A 21,352-nucleotide genomic window follows, 5' to 3' on the forward strand; every position below is an offset into this window, starting at 1 on the left:
CGGAAAAAAACTCCCATAAAAAACACCCAAATACAAAAAAAAAAAACAAAAAAAACAAAAAAAAAAAAAAAAAGAAAAAAAAGAAAAGAAAAGAAAAAGAAAAGTGAAGGCTCAAGAGCAAAGTCAGCAAACTGACCTATAAGCTAACAGCCAAATCTGGCTCCTACCCATTTTTATCAATGGGTTTTATTGGAATCTGCTTATTTGTTTCTGTGTTGACTATGGCTAGGACCGCAGTGGCAGACTTCAGTGGCAGCAGAGACAGTAAGGTTTGTAAAACCTAAAATATTTTCTGTCTGGCCCTTTATAGAAAGAGTTTGCCAACCACTCCTCTTGAGAGCGTCTCCCACATGTGCATAAAGAGACTTGTGTAATAATATTTACTGTAACTTTTTTTGGAATAATGAGAAAATAGAAACAGTGTCAGTTGGTAGAACAGACAAAGAATTTGTGCTGTATTCAGACAGTGGACTCCATCAGTTACAATTAATGAATAAGAGCGACATGCATCCGTGTATAGATAAATGGAGAAAACTTTTTTTTTTCCCCATTGCCTGGAGTGGTATGTCCTCACTAGAGAGAGAGAGGAAGGAAGAACATGCGGTCATGGTGCAATTCCTTCTCCTTCATTTCTCCAACTGGTGGGGATTTGGGGCGCACACACATACATGCGCCCTGGTGTGATTTTTCATGCTGCCAGGGCCAGGATTCTAACAACCATCGGCTGTGTGGGGATCTGACTCCCTTGACCACTTTGGCTACCTGAGAACATCTCTTTTTTAAAGTTTAAACTCAAGCAAAACAATACTATAATTTGGTTATGGATACATGCACGAGCAACGTAATTATTGCAAGATGTCTGGCAATGAGAATGCACTGCTTCAGAGTAGCAGTTACCTCTGGTGAGCCATAAGAGGAAAAACAGGGTCTCGTGTGGCTCCCATAGGCTCAGTCATTGCTGGACTGAATTCCTTATACAAACCTTTAAAAAGAAGATATCAACATATTGGGTGGTTGGAAAAGTCATGACACATTGATGCATAGAAAAACATAGAAAAATATGTCATGACTTTTCTAATAACCCAGTCTTATAAATCGTTAGAGCTTGGTGGTGGGCTTAGAGTTTTTATATCTTCTATGCTTTTCTGATATTTTGAACATTTGAAAAGAGTCAAAAGAATCAAAGAGAGAAAAAAAATGCTGAAAATAAAGATAGATATTGGAAGTGCAAGAAAAGGAATGCAAATGGATTATTAATACTGGAAGGTCTCTCTCTCTCTCAGTTAAGCGAGAATATAGATGCATAGCTATTACATATTGTCTTTTGTTTTAGAGAGAGAGTTTTTCTCTAGGGTGCATATGCTCGCTGGAGAGACACAGAGAAAGGAGGGATGGCCACACTGCAGTCCCTTCTCCTCTATTCTCCTCTCGGGATTTGGGGCATGCACGCACACGCACCAGACATATTTCAAGCCTCTGGGCCTGGGACTTGTACCTTGGTCAGCCATGTGGGAGTCCAGTGCCTTAACTACCACACCACCTGCTGATTCCACAAAGAGTCTTTTAAATAGTGATGACTGAGAATGGTAGAGCAGTTTGCCACGTGACTGATATTACTGCCTGGCTTAGGGAGTGTTTTGATTCCAGCAGGTCACTTCGTTCGGTTAACCAGTGAAAGGGGTTTTACTTTATTTGAAACTAACATTTCACTCCTTTAAGCCAAGATTAACTTACTGTTGTGATGGTCTTTGTGATGCCAAAGGTGAAGCCTCCTGGCACATCCTCCCTCTTTTGAGTGAGAGCTTGAAACCCATCAGGGATGAGTTTTGATCACCTCTAAGACTCCTTTCTGGCTTTTTGCTGAGAATCTCAGTGTTTCATGCCCTTTTCTCTCACCCAGCCATGGACACACCCTCCCACTGTGACTTCCCAGGGCCATGATTCCATAAGTCAAATATCTGGGATCCTGAGGCCTCAGTCCCCTCCCTCTGAATGTCTACCCACAGGTGGAACTGGGTTAGCCACACTGCCTAGTAGGCCAGTGGTCTCATCACTCACTTTCTTAGTAGGATCAACCTGGCTTTCCAGGAAGAATCCCCTACATTAAAGCTGGGGATCTCAGTTCGATACTCTCAGCCACCGGGTATGCAACAGGGACATTTCAGCTCCGAGCATGTCAGTATCCTATAGAACCCTCTGTAACATGTAATACTTTGCATCAGATGATGCTCCATGGACTATACCAGCAGTATTAAAAGTCCTGCTAGGGGCAAGCAGATAGTGTAGTGGTTACATCGCTGGACTCCCACATGACTGACCACAGTTCAAGTCCCAGACCGGGTGGCTTGAAAATCATACCAGGCACGTATGCGTGCATGCCCAAGATCCCAGAAGGAGAGTAGAGGAGAAGGATTCATCATGGTCATCCCCTTGGGGGATGATTTCTCATTTTCTCTCTCACTGTCTCTGCCTCTCTCTTTGGTAAGTGCACATGCCCTATAACAAAAACCTCTTAAAAAGAAAAAAAAAGTCCTACTAGATGGCCTTCAGTGACCTTCTGCATGGCAGGTAATGTGGAAGTTCCAGCCAGCTGGTGATATGAGTGCCACCTTCTGTCCTAGCAGCAGATTTCCAGGGGGCCCAGGAGTTTTTCTTGTTGGGAACCTGATTTCTGACTACACTGGACCCTTTACCCTTACAGTTCAGTTCCGGAGTGTTCTCCCCTTTCCGAGGTAGGTTTGTCCCTCTGCTATAGATTTCCAGCCATTTCTTTTTCATTGTTAAACATGAACAGAGGAGTCTAAGTTTGTTTTGTTTTGTTTTTAAGAGAGATTTGTGCACACTCACCAGAGAGACAGAAAGACAGAAAGACAGAAAGACATCCCCTCCCCACCCCCCACCCTCCGGGGCGGGGGAATGGCCATGTCACAATCCCTTCTCCATTCTCTTCTTGGGATTTTGGGCGTGTGCGCGCGCACACACACACACACACACACACACACGCCCAGTGTGAGTTTTAAGCCGCCAGGTCTAGCACTTGAACCATAGTCAACTACATGGGAGTCCAGTGACGTAAATGTTACGCCATCTGCTGGTCTCCTAAGTTTTGGTTTTATAGGGATGGTTGATGAGACTTCCTGAGATTGCATTCCTAGTCTTTAATGCACGGCTTGTAACTTCACACACGAAGCCTATTGTGTATTGTAAAGTTTCAATTCAGATGTGAGGATAAACCCTGAAGGTCTTGTAAATAAGTGAAGAGGGGTAGAGGATAGTAGGGAGTGGTGCGGAACATGGCAAAATGGAGAATATACACCTTGTCTCAACTGAGTGACCGACTCTGCTCTGGCTGAGTATCCCTGTGCAGAAATGTCGCCAGGACACGTGAAATCTCAAAGGTAGCTAGAAATGGGGATATTTTAAGTATGAGATCTCTCAAGTTTTAAATGTCAGTAACTAAATAAAAATGTTCTAAAACTACCATATCTGTTGAAAGAGAGAAGATACAGCCTAGGGTTAGATGTGGCCTTTGAGTTAGGTTTCCAACCTCATAATAATAGAATAAATCTGAGATTGTTTTTTTTTTTTAATTTTTTGTTTGTTTGTTTTTTGGGGATTTATTTATTTATTTTTGAGAGATTTTCGCTATAGGGTATGTGAGCTTGCTGGGGAGACAGAGTGAGACTGTGAGACAGAAAGCAAGAAATCACCCCCTGGTGGGATGATCACACTGCAATCCCTTCTCCTCCATTCTCTTGGGATTTTGGGCACACATGTACACACACCTGGTGTGAATTTCAAGTTTCCAGATCTGGGACTCAAACCATGGTTGGCCATGTGGGAGTCCAGCACCTTAACCACTATGCCACCTGCTGGCCCTGAGATCTGAGATTTTTAAGCAACTTAGTTTGTAGCTGCTAAGCATAGACATTTGTTCTCACCTGAGCTGGTACCTTTTATTGCATCTAGTGGCAGAAGAAGAGCTTACATTCAAAAAAGCAATTGCTATACCAAGAGGCTGTCTTATAGAACAAAGCACTGATAGCCTTTTTCCAAGGACCTTTAGGACTTCTTGGTAACCACCTTCCCATGACCTTGACAGGGCCACCACACAGGCAGGAAATACAATGAGAGATGTGTGTCTATGAAAGAGCTTTTCTCCCACACAATGTGTTCCTTTCTGCCTTGTTCACACGGTAGCCCCAGGGACGGTCTGGGAAGAGAGCTTTCCTGGGTACCATGCTTGGCTTCTCAGGGGTATTCTCAGAAGACTTGCTTTTCTCTCTAGATGCATTACTCCCTCTCGTTTACGAGACCATTTTCATCCTTCCTTGGCTAGCCTCTAGAAGTAACATCAAAACGAAGGAGTCAGTGTCTAGGCAGAGTTTGGCATGCCTTGCTTATAAGGTCCCAGTACTTTCCAAGTGCTATGGTGAGGGTTGTAGCTGTCAAAGGTAGGGAGTACAGACAATGACATCACCTTGGGAGAGAGACCTCCAGGGCTCGTCTGGAGAAGGGAGTAGTGGGCATGGGACTGTATATCTCTGCCATTAGGGGAGTTATTAGTGACAGAAGTCCAGAGCTTGCTGAAGGGGCTGGATGTATAGCTTTGCCTTCCCTAGGGAATGTCTCTATTCCTCTTTCCTTCACCTCCTTTGCCTAGATAGAGGTTTCCAACAAATGGAAACCACATTGCAAAGTAGTTCATTACAAGGACTTGGGAGTTAGGAAGAGCTGGGCTTGAATTCAGGCTCTGTCATAAAGAGAACGTGGGGTTGGCTTCTCTTGTTATGGAGGCAGTTTTCTCTCTTGTCAAATGGAGTTCATCTCCCCCTCTTAAGGATGCTAGAGGATCATGGACTAATTGTAGGCAGTGTGCGTCACTGTCACTTACCTCTATAGCTCTTTGGGCTCCAGGGTGATCGGTGGTATGTCTGACAGCAGGATTGTTACAGCCAGGCATTGCTAGGGAGATCCCTTCTTCATCCCTTGCCTTACCTTGCAGCATGGTTCAGAAATGTCATCCCTTTTGACACCCTTGGGAAAAGGTGGGATGGTCATGGCGAGGATGCCATGCTGAGTAGCCTCCCACCTGAGTAGCCATGTCTCTGGTTTCCCATGAGTAAGCCATCCACAACCTCAGCATGAGGACTCTGGTATATTTCAGCCCATCCCAGACTATAGAGTGCTAAGCGTCACTGTGACGCAGCACCCTTAAGGTGATAAACAGATACTTGGAAGAGAGAATGTTTGAAACTAATCCAGTGGAGCTCTGTTTGGTAGTGGGTCTTTTTATCAAGGCTGTACCATGAAGCACTTTATAGAGTTCGATTATAATGTTGTCATGTCAGAGAGCGAAGGAAGAAGCAGAGACAGGGAGGCCTTTGAGAACCCAAAGTGTACTGGAGATGGCGGACAGAAGGTGCAGGGAAATTTTTCTCACTGGCAGGGACTAGAAAGCCAGTAGAATCCCAAAGCCAAATGTAGGGATGAAACCCCAGGAAGGGCAAAATGATTAGTCTGAAAGGTTATCAGAAAAGCAGAGAGGTTTTAGAACTTTAGGCGCCCTTTGGCGTCACACAACCATGAGAACTGGCCTTTTCTTGCTGCAGTGAATATAAAGGACTTGCCTGGAAAGATTTAACCTGCTCTTGGCTCAGTGGGATCAGCCCTAACACTTCTCAACCAATCCTATGGGTGCTCAGCGCCCCTTCTCCCCTGACGTCTTCCTTTACAGCCTCTTCCCAGTCCTAAAATGATCCCAGAGTCTCTGGCTTGCTTCTCAGGAAACGTATCCTTAGACAATCCCTGAAGACCAGGCTCTGTTCTGAATTACAGGGGCCTGCAAGTACCTTTGTGCTGGATGTCTTTGGGGAAAGCTGTTGACAGATGGAGGAAAAGGGTAGCCATGGCGGTCCATGGGCCGCTAGTGGGCAAGGCTTTCTTTGTGTGTGTACCTGCCCGTCGTAGCTCCTCTTGTATATCCATTTCCCAGTACCCATTGTGGTCCTGGTCTTCCCTACCCTTCCCCCAGAAAATGCCTTTTCCTTCCTGCTCTGGGGTTGTTCCGAGGAAGAGGGGGAGGAATGGAGGATTTTGGAGCCGTGCCTCTTATGCTATCAGGCTTCGGCTTTTAGAATCTTGGAAAGGCTCCACCTGGGAGAGAGTTCCAGAGAAAACAAACTTCAGATCCCAGCTCATATGGGAAAAGGCTCATGCGCACGAAAGCAGCTTCAGGGACCTTGGCAGAGACTTAGGCGGGGCTGGCTGTGGTCCTTAATGGATCGGACATGGAGCCTTCTCGGACCCATGGGTGCTGCATGGCCTCCAGTGAAGAGGCGCTTCCAGGAGCTAAATGACATCCCTTTCATAGGAGTTGCAGTCCTCGGGTCTCCATTGTACAATAGCTCTGTTCTTCCAAAAGTTTATACCCTAACAAAGGCAAGAAAGGTTTTAAGGAACCAAACACCACCAGCCCCTCTCATCTCCTCATCATCTCCCCCTCCCCACCTTGTCATGTTCCTCCCCTCTTAGAGATTCACTGAACTTACTCTATAGGAGAAAGGAGTCAGCAAGCAGTCTTAGGTCCAACAAGGTCATCTCCCAAGTCATAAGAATCATCCTTCTAGACTCAAGAATAACAGGGGCGGGCACAATTTGGGGATGTTCAGGCCCAAGAAGGCAGATGCAGTGGGCAGGCGCCATGTGAGAAGGGTCAGAAGGAGTTGATGATGATGGTGAATTTTTCTTCCCTGATTCCGGCTTGTACCAGTTCTATAATGCCGCTGTACACTCTCAGAGGATCATGGACCTAGATCGTGTGCCTAAAACAAGCCAGGTACAGGAGCCAGAAACTCCTGGGTTCCTGTTTGTGGCTTGTGCACTTAAGACCATTTTCCCCCATGTTTTTATACTTGGGGCTCAATACTGATCATTAATCCCCTCGTGTCTGCCTCTTCTGCCAGGGGTCTTTTCAAACATAGACAATCATGGGATATTAAACTTGAAGGACAATAGAGATCATCTAGTCCCATCAACTCACTATATATATGAGGAGCCCGAGGTCCAGAGTGGGGATGTGTCTTATCCAAGGTCACATGGTGAGTTTCCTCCTTTGACATCTTTGTGTGCAGTAAAGGCCCCACCCCCTACCAAGCTTGGTCTTAAGACTTGAAGAGTCATCAACCCTCCCTGTGTCTCAGATCTGACTAGCAATCCAGTGTAGGATTGATACTAAAATCCCTTAGAGTAGAGGAGTCTCTTCTAGGGGAAGAAATGTCACAAGATCTAGAAGAGGAGTGGAAGAAGAAGTTAGACATGGGGGTCCATGGGCCTCTAGTGGGCAAGTGTGTATTTGCCCATCATCAGCCTTCCCATATATCCATTTCTCAGTGCTCACTGTGGTCCTGGTCTTCCAGGAAGAAGCAAGAGTGGGATCGTGGCCTGGAGAGAAACAGACCTCTCAGTCAGAAACTTCTCAGTTGCCTGCCCACTCCAATGGCCTTCCTTCTCTTACCCCGTAGGCCCTAGAGAGCCCTTCCTCAGGGTCACTACAAGGAAACTCTATCAGAAACATCTCATTTCAAAACTGAGCCTCCCTCTAAGCACAATGGCAAGGAAAGTTCCCTCTATCTTCACACATCAGACCCCACTCTCTGTAGAGGGAGGGGTCCCTACACTCAAACTAAGTCAACACTTTTGATCATAACACATTCTGGGCAGATTCAGGGGAAACCTTCAGTGAAATGAATCCTGTTTCAGTCTCTCCCCATCATGCCTTCAATACCCAGTGGCCCAATGCACCCTTCATATGCCTGCACATAGGTTTTATGAAAAGATAGGTTTGTTCTTTTTACGTATCTGCCCCCTCCCACTCCATTCCTTCAATACACACATACACACTTTTTATTTTTAAAGGGAAGGAGTTTTGCTATAGGGCACATGCACTCTCTGGAGCGACAGAGAAACAGAGAGAAAGAGAACTCACCCTCATGGGTGGATGGCCATGCTTCAATCCCTTCTCCATTTTTCTCTTGGGATTTTGAGCATTTCCACACATTAGTTTTAAGCCCCCAGGTCTGAGACTTGAACCACAGTCAACCATGTGGTAGTTCAGCACCTTTACCATTACGCCACATATTGCCCCCCCCTCCCCACTCCTTACAGACATGTTTTAAGTCTGGAGTTGATTGAACAACTTCTTTCTGCAGATTAGATCAGGAACACTCATTTATCTGGGCATCCTAGTTCTGTCCATGGCTGGAATTGGAACTGAGCCACCATGGATGTCCATGCTTGAGGCAGCCCGTGGCTTGTTGGCCACCAGTGTTACTTCTCCAGAGTGTTTGCATTTCCCACAAGACTTGGACTTATGGGAAGGCTAAGACCATCAGCCATCATTTCCTAAACTTTCCACTGATGTGGTGAGAGGAGGTGAAAAGGTCAATGAGGAAGAGCTTAGAGACTGAGAAGTTTAGTAACCCCACCTATGGGTGTGGTCAAAAGTGGTCTATGAACTTTTAGCTTGCAGAATTAGGAAAGCTTCTCTGATACTGAGTTGTCAGAAAAGTCATGCATATTTTTCTATGTTTTTCTCTGCAAAAAAAAAAAAAAAAATGCGTCGTGACTTTTCCAACAACCCAATGCCTAGAAAGAATGTAAATTCTGGGAAAGCACAGCCAGTTCCTGTCCCCTAGCTCTTTAGCGACTCTAGCATGTACTGTGCCCCTTCTCCCACCTCCCCATGATCAGGGGGCTTCTTCCCAAATGGGATAGAAGACTGAGACCCACATAGATGAGACTGCTCCTCCTTTTCTGTGACAACCCAAGGCCACACCCTCCCAAGAGTTTTTGCTCACTTCCCTTCCTCGGTTCAGTGGAGGCCGCAGCAAAATAGAGTGTTTCCAGTGTTTCTGACCATGCTTGGTTTTATGTTAATTCCCCCTCCTATCCTTCCCTTTCGTGACCATTTATTTGGCGATTTCCAATATATCTATATCCACATCTCTGATTCTTCCCTGTTCAAGCTCCCTCTCTATTTCCCCTCCTAATTTTGATCTTCTTTGGGGGTTTTGGTTTTTACTTTATTTTGCTTTTTTCTGTTTTTCTGTTTTTTTTTTCTTTTTGTTTTTTATAGGTTTCAGAGAAATTATGTTGAATCCAATAAGCCTTCCCGGACATTCCAAGCCTCTTAACCATGGCATCTATGTTGAGGATGTCAATGTTTATTTCAGCAAAGGACGTCATGGCTTTTAAAAAAAAACAAAAAACAAAAACTCCTTTTAAGCCTCCTTGTTCTGATGTCACCTTGGTAGGCTGGGCCCTCTGAGAGGTTGGAAGCTCTAGGCGTTGTTGTTTTTGGATTGGGGATGCTGAGTAGAAACTGCATGAGCCGCCGGTGCCCCCGCACCCTTTTCTACCACCAAGATGGGTGTTTGTCCCCATCCACCACTGGCAGGGCTGCCCCTTCCCTCCAATCATCACTGTGCTCCTTTTTTTCTGGCCTCTGAGGCAGCTCCTGCCACCACCTTTAGAGCCAATAAAAAAGTATTAAAAACCCGTGCACCAGGAGCCATCTTTTAAACACGCTAGCCATTTTCTTGCTTTACAAAAACAACCCAACCACCAGGAGAGAGCTTGATGAAGTCCAGCTTGCTCCAGCCTCACTTTTCCTGCTCGGAAGTGTGGGGTCCCCTGGCTCTCCCTAGGATACTGTGCTGTCCTCTTAGTGACCTCATCGCCCTGCAGCGTCCAGTGGGGAAGAGTCACGAGAGCACCTAAGCAGAGGCAGAGACGGCATGGCGCTGTAGGAGGAGGGGAGCCAGGTCCAAGTGTTGGCACCAGATTAGGTCTCAGACGAAAGAATGGAAGCTAATCACTTGTCTTTTTCTTTTTCTTTTTTTTTTTTTTTTTGGTGAAGAAAACCTTACTTTTTGGGGGGCACATTTGCCCCTACTTCCTCTTCTCTCGGGATCGGCTCAAGTTGAGTGCAATGTTAGAAAACTCCTTGGAAAGGAGAGTTACTCCAGGCTCCTCCTTGGCCCCTAGATCTGCCATTTTGATGAGCTTTGGCTGCAGAAGGTCTTGCCTGTGAATTGGCCATTCTCCTAGGACCACCAGGGACCAAGGGAAGCAGGGACCAAGGCCCTTTCTGCTAGTCCATGATCCTGGAATGGGCTCTCTTCCCCTATTTCCATTTATTCTTGACTCAGAACTTTTGGAACCCAATGGAATCACCATTTCAAGGTCAAGATGAACTGAAGGGGAAGAGAAGTAAAACTTGGCCTCCTCCAGCCCCTCTCATGGCACCAATGGAAGTGTCACCTGATCTCTGGTCAATATATGTGTTTACTTTGCTTGCTTTGACTCATGCCTTACTCCATGGCCACCCTCTCCTAAAGAGGGGGTTGTTTCCCCCATTTTCAACTTGATCCACTGGGGAGAGGGATGACTTTCCCTTGCTTTGATAGGAAAGGCATATTTGTAGGGCCTGAATCTCTCCCAGACTTGCTGATACTCAACTGTGTGTCTGGTTGGCCCCATTCTTCCAACTCATGGGGCCTCCAGTGTGCCAAGTCAGCATAGGCTGCCTACTGGGTGGTGGAGAGCATGGAGCAGGGAGCCTCCCATGAAGAGCTCTTGGGACAAAATGGTGGTGGTTTAATCCAGTAAGGTTCAAGGCAATGCATAGCAATAGAGTACAGTCTATGCCTTTGGCCAGTTTACTTGGGAGTTAAGATTCCCACTTAAGGGTTTTACTCCTTGGGTCCTATGGATGGTGTTTCTTCATGTCAGGTACCCAGCCTGATTCTGCAGATGCCTCCATGGGGTTTAAAGACATGGAGCTTTCCAAGGTCTTACCCAGTATCTGGGATAGCCTCCCAGGCACCTGTGTTTCCAGAGCATCTCCTGGGAACTCAGGTTCCTTCCAGGGCCTCAAGGTGCGTGTTCACCCAGCCCCTCCCAGCTCTCCTCATCCTGCTCCCATTGCTCCATGTCAATCAGTTCCCCATCACGTCCTATTGACCCCTGGGATCCAGGGCCTCCTCCTGAGTGTGGCTTTAAGGAGTAAGCTTGAGGATGATGTTTTTAATTATTGTAAATCATTACCTCATTTCCAGCCTCACAGGCTCCATCCATTCCAGCATCTTTTATTCTGCCATTTTCTTCACCTTGTGCTATGACAATGGGGCGTTGTGTTTCCACAGAGACTTATAGGAGTGTTCAGTGTATAGTTTCTTAATAAACACTTTATTTTCTAATGAAATGACTGGATCAGACTTCTTATTTGGAAATTTTGCAAGTAATATAAAAAACATAGACATTGTAGGCTGCCCACAGGATTTCTTTCCTATGTCACTATTACACTTTTAAAGAAGTCCCTTTCTCAGTTCTGTTTGCGAAGGTGTTTACAATCTGTTCCATTGGCTGCTTTCATTGAGACTCCTCCAGATAGGTTAGGTTCATACAGTGAAGTGTTTCCTCATCTCATTGAGAAGGAATTAGAAGCTTAGAGAGGTTAAACGATTCACATAAGGACACACAGCATGATAGGCGAAAGCAAGATTTAAACCTGATTCCTGCAAACACTACTTGGGTCACTGAAACCCTTACTCTCTTGCTGCCTGGAGGTCAGTTCTGTTGTCTGAGTTGCCAAGACTCACAGAGGTCTTCTATTCAGAGCTGATGTGTTAAGAGAGTCAGGGAATAGGGCTGGGGGATCCTTTGTAGTTGTGTACCAGCTACCTAGTGAGGTTTTCCTTGGGGTGGAGTGGTTTTCTATTTTCCCCATGGGTCATGGGAAATGATCTTGGTCAGAAAAAGATGGTACTCTAGGCTTACAGAGTACAATATATACAATAAATCAGTCATCTAGGAATGCCTCCTCCCTAATACACACTTCCACATACACCCTTAGGTCATCCAGATTATCATGGTAACTGTCATGAAGGCTCCCAGAGTGGGGAGGAAAAGAATCTTGGGGTCCTACTGAGAAAAGAATGCTTAGATGAACTGACACTGTTGAATCCTGGGTCCTGTCACAACCAGACAGGTGGAATGCCTTCTCAAATATATTGAGACAAATAAGTATCTTCATGGGTTTTGGGGGCTAGATACTTTTCCTGACTTTTTTCTGAAACTATGTGAATCAGGGTGGTTTAAAAGTCTCTTCCTATTAGGAGGGATGGACACTGTCTAGAGCTCTGTATGTCAGAAGATGGAGGAAACATGGAAAATAGGATCTTGGGGCAAGGTGGGTGGTTTCTGGGTGGATTTGCATTCTTCACCGGGTCACAGTAGCACTTATCAGAGCATTGGCTCTTGATAAATAAAGGTGAGACCAGTAAATAACATGGTGAGCTTATGTTGGAAGTTCGACAGGGAAGTGACCAGACTAGGTTGGTGCTTTTCTACGTAGCCTCATTTAACTTTGTCTTTTATTTATGTCCTGTTTGGTTTGAGTACTCCTACCCCAAATGGAAGCTCCTGTCCTCTTGAGTGACATGAATAGGGTGGCCCCAGCTCTTCACTCTTCTGTTCCAAGTGGCTCTAAGGAGTCAAGGTTGGAACAAGGGTTCCCCAAGGGTTGAGATTATCCTTGGAGCCTTGAAGGGATGTATGGGTTCCAGGCAAAACCTTGATTTTTAATATGGGAGAAATTTTTAGCTATATTTTGTTCCAGTCCCTAGAGCCTGTCAATGCATGGAAAATAAATAAAGAGTATAAACGGTTCCTGAAAAGAAGGGATATAACAGCACCCATAGGAGGAAGAGTCAGCATTTGCCATAGGAGAAGGGCTCTTCTTATATAGTGGCAACCTAGAGGAAAGAATGGGGATGTGGAGTTACGGAGAGGTTTGAGGGCAAGAAATGGAAGGAGTTCTCAGCTAGTGGCTTCTATTTTGTCTATAAAGCATAAGGAAAGACCTTATACTACAAGTCAGAAAATCTGGGCAGAGTTGAGGTCTGAAAGACATAGCAGTAGATGATAAAGAACACAGAAATGTTCCTAGTAGACTAAGGACTCAGCTGAGGCTAGAGAAGGATGTTAAATTTCTTGACCTCTGTAAAGCATGTTTCCTGTTGGTATTGAAGTCTCATGGCATTTACCCCAATGTCAGAACCTCTAGGGCAGGCAGAGCTTCCAAAACACATACCTGGAGTACAACTCAGTCCAGAATGTTGCCGGCTGGTATTGACTTTAGTTCATGGGAACCCAGAAGACCAATAAGGGTTGTAGCACTCTGATCTTCTGGGTTTTTCTGGGTTAGAATCTCACCATCAGGATTGTACAGTGGCTTTTTGGACTTTAGCTTACATTTCAGTCCTATAGGATTTTACTGCAGCGGTTCACAGCCAACATAATCCATGAGCATGGTACACTTGCCAGGTGCCCTTGGGATCTTCATTCTGGAGGGATAGTTGAGGGGTGCTGGATAGTAAAGCTCATAGAGTGATCTTGTAGAGCATCTTTATGGTCTTGTAGAGCAGTGAATTCAGCATAGTGCCTTGGAGAGGCCACAAGTCTTTTGCTGGAGTTAATTGGCTAGATCCTGGAACTTGTTGCCAAACCAAAGCATAGGCTCACCACGGAGCAATAATAATGATTGCTATGTCTGTCTCATGAGGCACTTAACTTAGAGCCAGATGCATTTTAACCACAAGGAAGCCAAGATACAAAAAGATTCAGTAACCAGCCCTGGTGTTCACAGCTCAAAACTATCAGAACCAAGTGGACAATCAGTACTCTGCCTGACTGCAGAGGACTCTTGGCCATCAGCTGCCCATAAAGTGACCCATCTCCTGTTCCTGGAAGGTTGCAGTCCTAGGGACCCCACAGTCATAGCTCCTAATCCCACTTTTGAGAAAAAGAAGTATTTTCAGTGGCTTTGGGGGCTAGGTAGTTTCCCTAACTTTTTTTCTGGAACTATCTGAACCAGGTGATTTTAAAGACTTCTTAGAAAAGAATGTCTGCAATGTTCTTTCCTCATTCACGTCTAGCATTTAGTGACCCTGAAAGAGTGGCTAGTCTTGGATCTAATGCTAATCACCTGTTTTGTAGTTGGCAAGATGCCCAGACAATGATGGCATTTTTGTTGTTGGAGAGGACTTTTTGGGTGACAGCAATTGGATCCTCAGGGTGGTGATTTTGGCTGCCTGGGTCTGGGCAAGTGGAAGCAATTTCAGATGGGAAGGTAGTGGAAGAAAGCTCCTTGGCTGGCTACACATATCCATCTGCCTTTTCTTCACTTCACCTCAGAGACCTATGGGTGTGTGAAGCCTCAGCCATACTTTTGATTCCCACCCAAGCAAGGAACAGACACGAATCAAGTTCACTGTGGAAATTGACCTTACCTCCTTGTCTCGTCTCTCTTGTGTGGGAATTCCTTTAGGCAGCCACGCTCCCAGCTACATCTTCACCTCTACCTCCCCAGCCACAGGTGTGACCACAGCACAGTGCTGGGCTGTGACACCTCCCCTGGCTCAGTCCATTTCCTTTAGGTCAAACCTAAGCATGAGCAAAGGATCAAGCTTCTCAGATACAATAGTGAGGTAACGAGGGAGGGTTTGATGCCACAGAGAAAGCACAGAGCAGGCAGATCAGTGCAGGAGGACTTCACTGTCGTATAGCTTTCTGAACCAAGCCAGACACAGATTAAGCAAAGAGCTGAACGCTCCTTTCTTCACTGTTTCTTAACTCCTGTGCTCCAGCTAGACACTCACATGTTGCTGCCAGCATGACTCTGAAAGCATGAGGATGGCAGTGAGGACGAGTGAGGTGGCAGACGGGTGACATGGGCTGCTCTGTGGGTTCTCTTGGGAGGACCCAGGAAAATCTCTTAAGCATGACAGTGAAGGAGACAGGGAAACAGCCAGGATGGCAGAGATCTTAGGGAGCCCAGTTTGCATCTGAATTGTCCAGCAAGAGCCTAGAGGTCGCCTCCCCTTCTCTAGCCCACCCACCACATTCACACTCTGATGCTGGCTGGTGTGGGTGAAGCTGCTTGCTTGCAGCACTTGGTTTCCTTCCAGAGCTCTGGTTTTGTATTTTGCCTTTGGAATCCTACTGTGAGCACCCTCTGTACCTCCCACCTCCCAGGAAAGTCTCAGCCTAGATCTGATATTACTATGTTCAGAACTAAATAAATAAGACTCCTTCAACCCTACCTGAACCCAACAGTGAGTTGAAGGTGTACTAGCAAGAGATCGGGGCGGGGGGGGAATCCCTTATCTGCTCTCTTGGGTGACTTGGAAATTCCATCAGGATGCTGAGGCCCATTTGAGTAGGGATTTAGTTCCACTTCTTCCAATTCAGTGGATAAAATGTGACCCTCAGATTCCCTTGGGATTAAAACTTTGCATGCTCAGAGAGGAGCTTGCTGCATGGGTGATACGGTCTAAGATTTCTTTGTATTTTTGTCCCTTTCCACCTGGACACTTTTCCTCTCCTGGGTGTGTGCTGAGAGGGGTATATCATCTTTCCTGTGGTCCTTGACATTCAGGTGGATGTGCCTGCACTGCTTAAACGTCCTCTGTTTCTGTGTGGGAGATAGTGAGAAATGGGGAGGAGGAGGCAGGCCATGGGGCTAAGCCTACTGGAAGGAACACTTGACATTGAAAGAAGGAAACAAAGGCAGGAGAATTTCTGTGGGACACAGATCCAGGGACATAGAGGATAATGATGGCACAGATTTGGTTAGGGACTTCCAGGAGCGTCCTCTTTGGGAAGGAACTTGGGACTCTTCGGGCTAGAGGGAGAAAAAGGCAGGATGACAAATTTGCAGAGAACAGCCTGTAGAGAAATCCTAGCTGAAGCCTGTGTGGGACTTTCAAGCATTTAAAATAGGAGTTGTGTGAGCTTCCCATGCCGAGCCAGGGGCACCTTGGGTGATTCAGGGTCACTGTGTTCCCATGACTCTCTGCTAATGGGAGTCACTCAAGACCTCGCTGATGTAGATGGACTTGATTCTGAATCGGGTAAGGGAGGAGACTGGGGCATGTGGCAATAAAAAAAGAAGAGTGAAGGTTGACTTTTCTGAGGGCTAAAACCATTGGCAGTTGTCAATTCACCCTCTGTCTCAATACAATGTCAAGTAACAACCAAGAGTTCAGGGGGTAGTCAGAACTGCTGCTCAGCCATGGAGAGAGTTCGAAGACCAAGGTGTGAGGCCGCCCAGAGCTATGCATTCCGGAAGTGCAATCCCTGACCTGTGGGGCATCACCGAAGTTGACATGGGAACATTATGTCTGCTCAGAAACACCACCGAGCCTTACTTCACTGAGTCAGGTTGAAGGCTCTCAGTCGCTAACAACGGCAAGCAGCTTGTCTTTGTGGCTCTCTTCCCTTCCTCTCACCACCTGTATGCTATCTCCATGGCATCAAAACAAACCCTCAGCAAGTGGCCTATTTCCCTGAAAAGACATGTTCTTCCCTCCCTTGTCCCCAAGTGCATTCTGAAGTGAGAAAGACAGGGGCATAACCCCCGTAAAGACTAATGTGACCTCTCTGCAGTCAAATATGCCTAGTGATAGGTGACACTTGATTTACACGGCTCCGAACTGCCATTGACTTTCTTACTCTGAAGGTCACACTAGCTTGGGTCAATTTTTTTATCCTCATGATGTCTTAAAATCGTGTTGTGATGTTCTTCACTCTACAAGGCTTTCAATAGCTTTTAACCAAAAGTTATGAAATCTGACCCCCAAATGGACTTCTCTAGGATAGAAAAGGGACCAGCTACATAGACGTAGGGGAATATTTACTTCACACAGCCAGTCTCTTGACAGTGTCCAGAGCACATGTCCTGAAGTGTCCTTGAGTTAAAAGGTCTATAATGTAAGAGAACCCTGAACCTACAAAGACTCACTTCTGGCCTTTTTATCCAAAGTCAGGGCAAAGGTGAGCCCTAAAGTTTGTGTCCTATGAGCCAACCATTGTAGAGTCTCTCCCTTGGCCATCCCACAAAGAATCTTAGAAGAAAACTTTCAGAATATGAGGGAGACTTCAAAATTTTCATGGAAAAAGTGGACTTAGAGTACAAGTTTGTTTTGGTACCCAAAAATGAAATCCATGCGTAATTTTTTCATAATACATATTTTCCATGATTTTTGAAGACCCCATCCTCTGCCCCACCCAGGCGAGATACTAACTAAATCCATTTTATGATTATATAAAAATCAGAATATTAGCATTCACTGCTGTTTATTTGGAGAGAAAACTCACATCACATAGAACCTGAGCATAAATCTTAGAACAATTTTTATCATGAGTTGTTAGTCCTTGAAGATTCTACCTGACCAGGAGGGCATAGCCAGAATCTGTGACACTCTGGTGACTCTGCTCTGAGAGCTTACAGTTCAGAAGAAGCCAGACATAGAGTATGCCAGTGAAAACTCAAGTCTGTTCTTTTCCATAGTCAGTGGGCAGCAGGAAAAGCACTGCCAATATGGAACATTTTCTGAGAATGTTTTTCCTGGGAGAATTTAAATTCTGAGTCCATGTTTATACGACTCGTGGAATCGTTCAATCTTTACAGCTGTCAATTGGCATTTTTTGCTGCCGTAACAGGTGATTTCTACATAATACCTCTGGTACCAAATGGCCAACCTGGGAATTAAGAAGACCAGAATAACCTCACTGTGCATTTTCAGGATGGTGTCTTTGGCCTTCTTAAAAACTTTATTGGGTCAATCACTTGACCAGCTGGTATCCCACATGAATCAATTGGTTTTCTGGGCAAAGCTTCAGTGATGCCAGTATGGTTCTCTCTTAATTTGAAATCCCCAATTTGCAGACAAAAATTAGTTTCTCTTAGTGTAGTAATTTGATAAAATATGTTGCAAGGATCAAATACTCCCCTTCTCATTGACTGCATCAATATTTTCCTTCAGTCTCATGAGATGCCAAGAATCCACCAGGTAACTTTGGAGAATGTCCTGTGGCATAGCCAGTTTTATAGATTTGCAGTTTGCATTATACTATTAAAGGTTCTGAGAAGTCCCACTGTAAATAAACCCTTTTATTTTACTGGTTTCCAATTGTAAAAACACAGAACATTCTTCAGTTAACACCTACAATAGACTCAGCATGCACATTTTAGGAAACACTGGCTTATGGTGTGATCAGAAGCTTTTGAAGAAGAGCCATGCAGACTATATTCATGGACTATTCATGGACACCCACCTTCTTATTTTAAGGAACAACCACACCCAACACCTCTACCCAGCTGTAGGCTCCGTTGCTCACTTCTGTTCTCTACACAGAGTTAGAAAAGATGATGGGTCTTTGTGGGTAGATACTCTTGTGAAGAACAGGAAACCATTATGGTATTTCAGAAGAAAATGGTAAGTCATTTGATAAAAGAACTTGAGACTTCAGCACTAAGTCTGGCTACCCTCCCAGGCCAGCGGAGGTAACATCTTCTAGCGGTGGCACATAAAAAGGAAGACCTGTATCTCTATTTCAGCAGTGTTACTAGCAAAATGACTTGGGGTAAGTTACCTTTCCTTGTTCCATATTTGTCTCTGAGTAGTTGATAAAGAGCTTGTGGACCATCATGCAGAAGACCCTACCTGGACAAATACTCCCATGCTATGTTCTAGTGAGTCCCTATTGTTCCCTACTGGGGGACGCCATCTGGTTTTTCAGTTCTTCTCTGCTCCTGTGTTGGTGCATCATGTGGGCAGAGTGAGAGGGATGGCTGCCCTTCTGGGTGAGGATCAGTGGATTTCTGTGGACAGTGAAGGAGGCAGGTGCCTGGGGGTTAACAGACCCTCTCTGTCACAGCTGGACAGGGCCAAGCGGGAGTTCTCAAGCAGCAGGATTTTCTGACTTTGATCTCAAGAAGGCAGCTCTGCCTAACAAATAGTCTGAAATGTCAAAGAATAAATGTTAAAGCTTGAGGGGTTATTCTCCAGGGACTTGCCAGGGCTGGCAAGGGAGGGAGAGAAGGAGGGAGAGAGGGACACAGCAGAATCCTTCACATAAAGATTCCGACTTGGTTTTGTGATATTTAAGAAAAAAGAAAACTCTGAATTATTTATAGCACAGAAGATGGAAGCAGGCTGAAGAGAAGTGGCCAGGCTTAAGATGGTAGTTTACTTTCTATGATTTAGCTGTCCCAGCCTTGAACTGGTAAAGCTATTCTTGTTGTGACATGCTATGGACCTCTCCTTGAGTCATTTATTTTACTTATTATTATTTTGATTAAGAGAATTTATGTCCTTGATATATGGTTGGGGGAGGCAATTTTTAGAAATGACTATTGTAGGAACCAGCAGTTGGCGTAATGGCTGTGTTGCTGGACTCCCATGTAGTTGACTGTGGTTCAAGTCCTGGACCCGGTGGCTTAAACTCACACCAGGTGCATTTGCGTGCGTGCCCAAGATCCCGAGAGGAGAACGGAGGAGAAGGGATTGTGGCGTGGCCATCCCCCCAAGGGGATATTTCTTGCTTTCTGTTTCTCTGTCTCTTTCTGGCGAGCACACGCATCCTATATTAAAAACCTCTCCAAAAATAAAAGAACGAAATGACTGTTGTAGAAAGCAGGAGTTATATCTTCCCCCTGAAAGTCTTAGGCACCTGTTTCTACGCCCCCTGACGTCTGTCCATGCCTCTTCAGTCATGGACTCACGGGACCCCTGCTCCAGTATGGATGGGAAGCTTCTTGGTTTTGGCCTAAGAACCTACTGACCAATTGGCCCAGTGGATCTGGGAAGGTGAATCTCGTCTCTCAGTTGTTCCACCTGAAAGATGGAGGCAATGTCTTGTGCCTCTCTGAAAAGGTATGCTGGGCATATGATAGGTGTTCAAAACACCTTGCTATTTGTGAGGAGAGGGGTAGAAATGACATCTGTATTATGTGAGGGGAGAATAAACAAGTGTACCCTGGTGGCTAAAGGAACCTAGATCCTACATGGCCAGCCATGGGTTGAGTCCTCACATGCCAGGCATGTGTTTGCAAGCCCCAGATCCTGACAGGATGAAGAAATAGAGAAGGCCTCACAACTGTGCCCCATTGAACGGGGTACTTTCTCTTTCCCCTACCTCTCATTCACCATGTTGTGCACACACCCTCTGGCAACCTAAAAAAAAAAAAAAAAAGATAAAGAAAACTTTAAAATGGCGAATGAAAAGTGATTGAAGGATTGATATAAAGCTAGAGGGAATGGGGTCTTTCATCTGTTTATTTTAGTCAGTGACGTTGTTTAGATGTAAAAAAAAAAAAAGAAGAAGAATAAGATAAAAGGAAAAAATGCTTCTTGTTGATAACATTTCCTGATTTTGTTCTGTGGGCCATTGAAATCCAGTAACAATTCCCAAACTGCACTTAAATTAAAATGACTAGTTTCACACGCTCTCTCTTCCCTCTCCACAAATGATTCAAATAAACGCTTGGTCTCTGTCCTGATGTTTTGACATGCTTTGACACACTCTGAGATGCAAACATATGGAACCAACTTGGTTATTTTTTTTTTAACTTTGGGGTGGTTTGGAGGTGGTGAGGTGAGATTAATTAAGGTGCAAATCATATCATGAGTAAGCCTCTAAAAAGCAGTGTTATACTCAGAGTATGTTGCTTTTATTGAAAATACCCATATTGTTGCTTTTTTTCCCCCTAAACCTGTTTTTTTCTACCTTGAAGAGCTTAGAGAACATTTTGCAGTTAAAATGTCACAGTGACACTCCTGTTATAAAACTCTGAAAATGTCCTCCTTTTTTACACCCATAATGTACTCTACCTCACAGAAAGGCCTCCCAAATGCTTCTGCCCCACTCTCTACATTCTAGGATGTGTTGGGTCTTTGGGAAAGTCACGAGGCATTTTTGCATAGAAAAATATGTCCTGACTTTCCTGACAACCTAATAAACATTAGATCAGCATCATTGCTCTAGAGCAGTGGTTCTTTAACTTTTTGGTGGGACCCCTTTATACTCTTAACAATGATTTTTTTTTTTAAGTTTTCAGTTGTATATTTCTTTCATGAGAAAGAGAGAGAGAGGCACCCCTTTTAAGTTTTCAGTTGTATATTTTTTTCATGAGAAAGAGAGAGAGAGGCACCCCTGTTGAGGGTCTGGTCTTCATTTCATAATGTATCCCCCACCTCAGCCTGGCTGGACCCTGGGTATATGTGCATGCATGCGCATGCCCAGAGGTCACAGAGAGACCCAGAACCTTCCCACTTGAGTCCAGCATTGGCTGTCATTGCACCATCATTGCACGACCAGCTGGCCCCTATACTTTTTAAAAATCATTGATGTCCCAAAGAGCTTTTGTTCATATGCGTTATATCTATCCAGTTACACTATATTTAGAAATGAAAAAAAAATTGTAAAACGCAAGCAATGCACA

At 45.0% G+C, this 21,352-nt stretch overlaps 1 protein-coding gene across 4 annotated transcripts in view; it reads left to right on the forward strand.

The window, feature by feature from the left end:
- The window catches only part of NTRK3 (neurotrophic receptor tyrosine kinase 3), a 359,566-nt gene that overhangs the window by 239,226 nt on the left and 98,988 nt on the right, over nucleotides 1-21,352 (forward strand). The window contains exons 12-13 of one of the 4 annotated variants that reach the window (XM_027766659.1): nucleotides 6,966-7,100; nucleotides 9,137-11,203. The exons of 2 other annotated variants lie outside the window; for them this stretch is intronic. In XM_027766659.1, coding sequence (XP_027622460.1) covers nucleotides 6,966-7,100; nucleotides 9,137-9,255 — 254 coding nt within the window. In that variant the 3' untranslated portion in view covers nucleotides 9,256-11,203. Of the gene's footprint in view, nucleotides 1-6,965; nucleotides 7,101-9,136; nucleotides 11,204-21,352 lie in introns of those variants that run through there. One more of the 4 variants, XM_027766660.1, reaches the window with a different exon arrangement.

Source organism: Tupaia chinensis, unplaced genomic scaffold, assembly GCF_000334495.1.
Source record: "Tupaia chinensis unplaced genomic scaffold, TupChi_1.0 Scaffold143616_1, whole genome shotgun sequence".
NCBI classification, from domain to species: domain Eukaryota; kingdom Metazoa; phylum Chordata; class Mammalia; order Scandentia; family Tupaiidae; genus Tupaia; species Tupaia belangeri.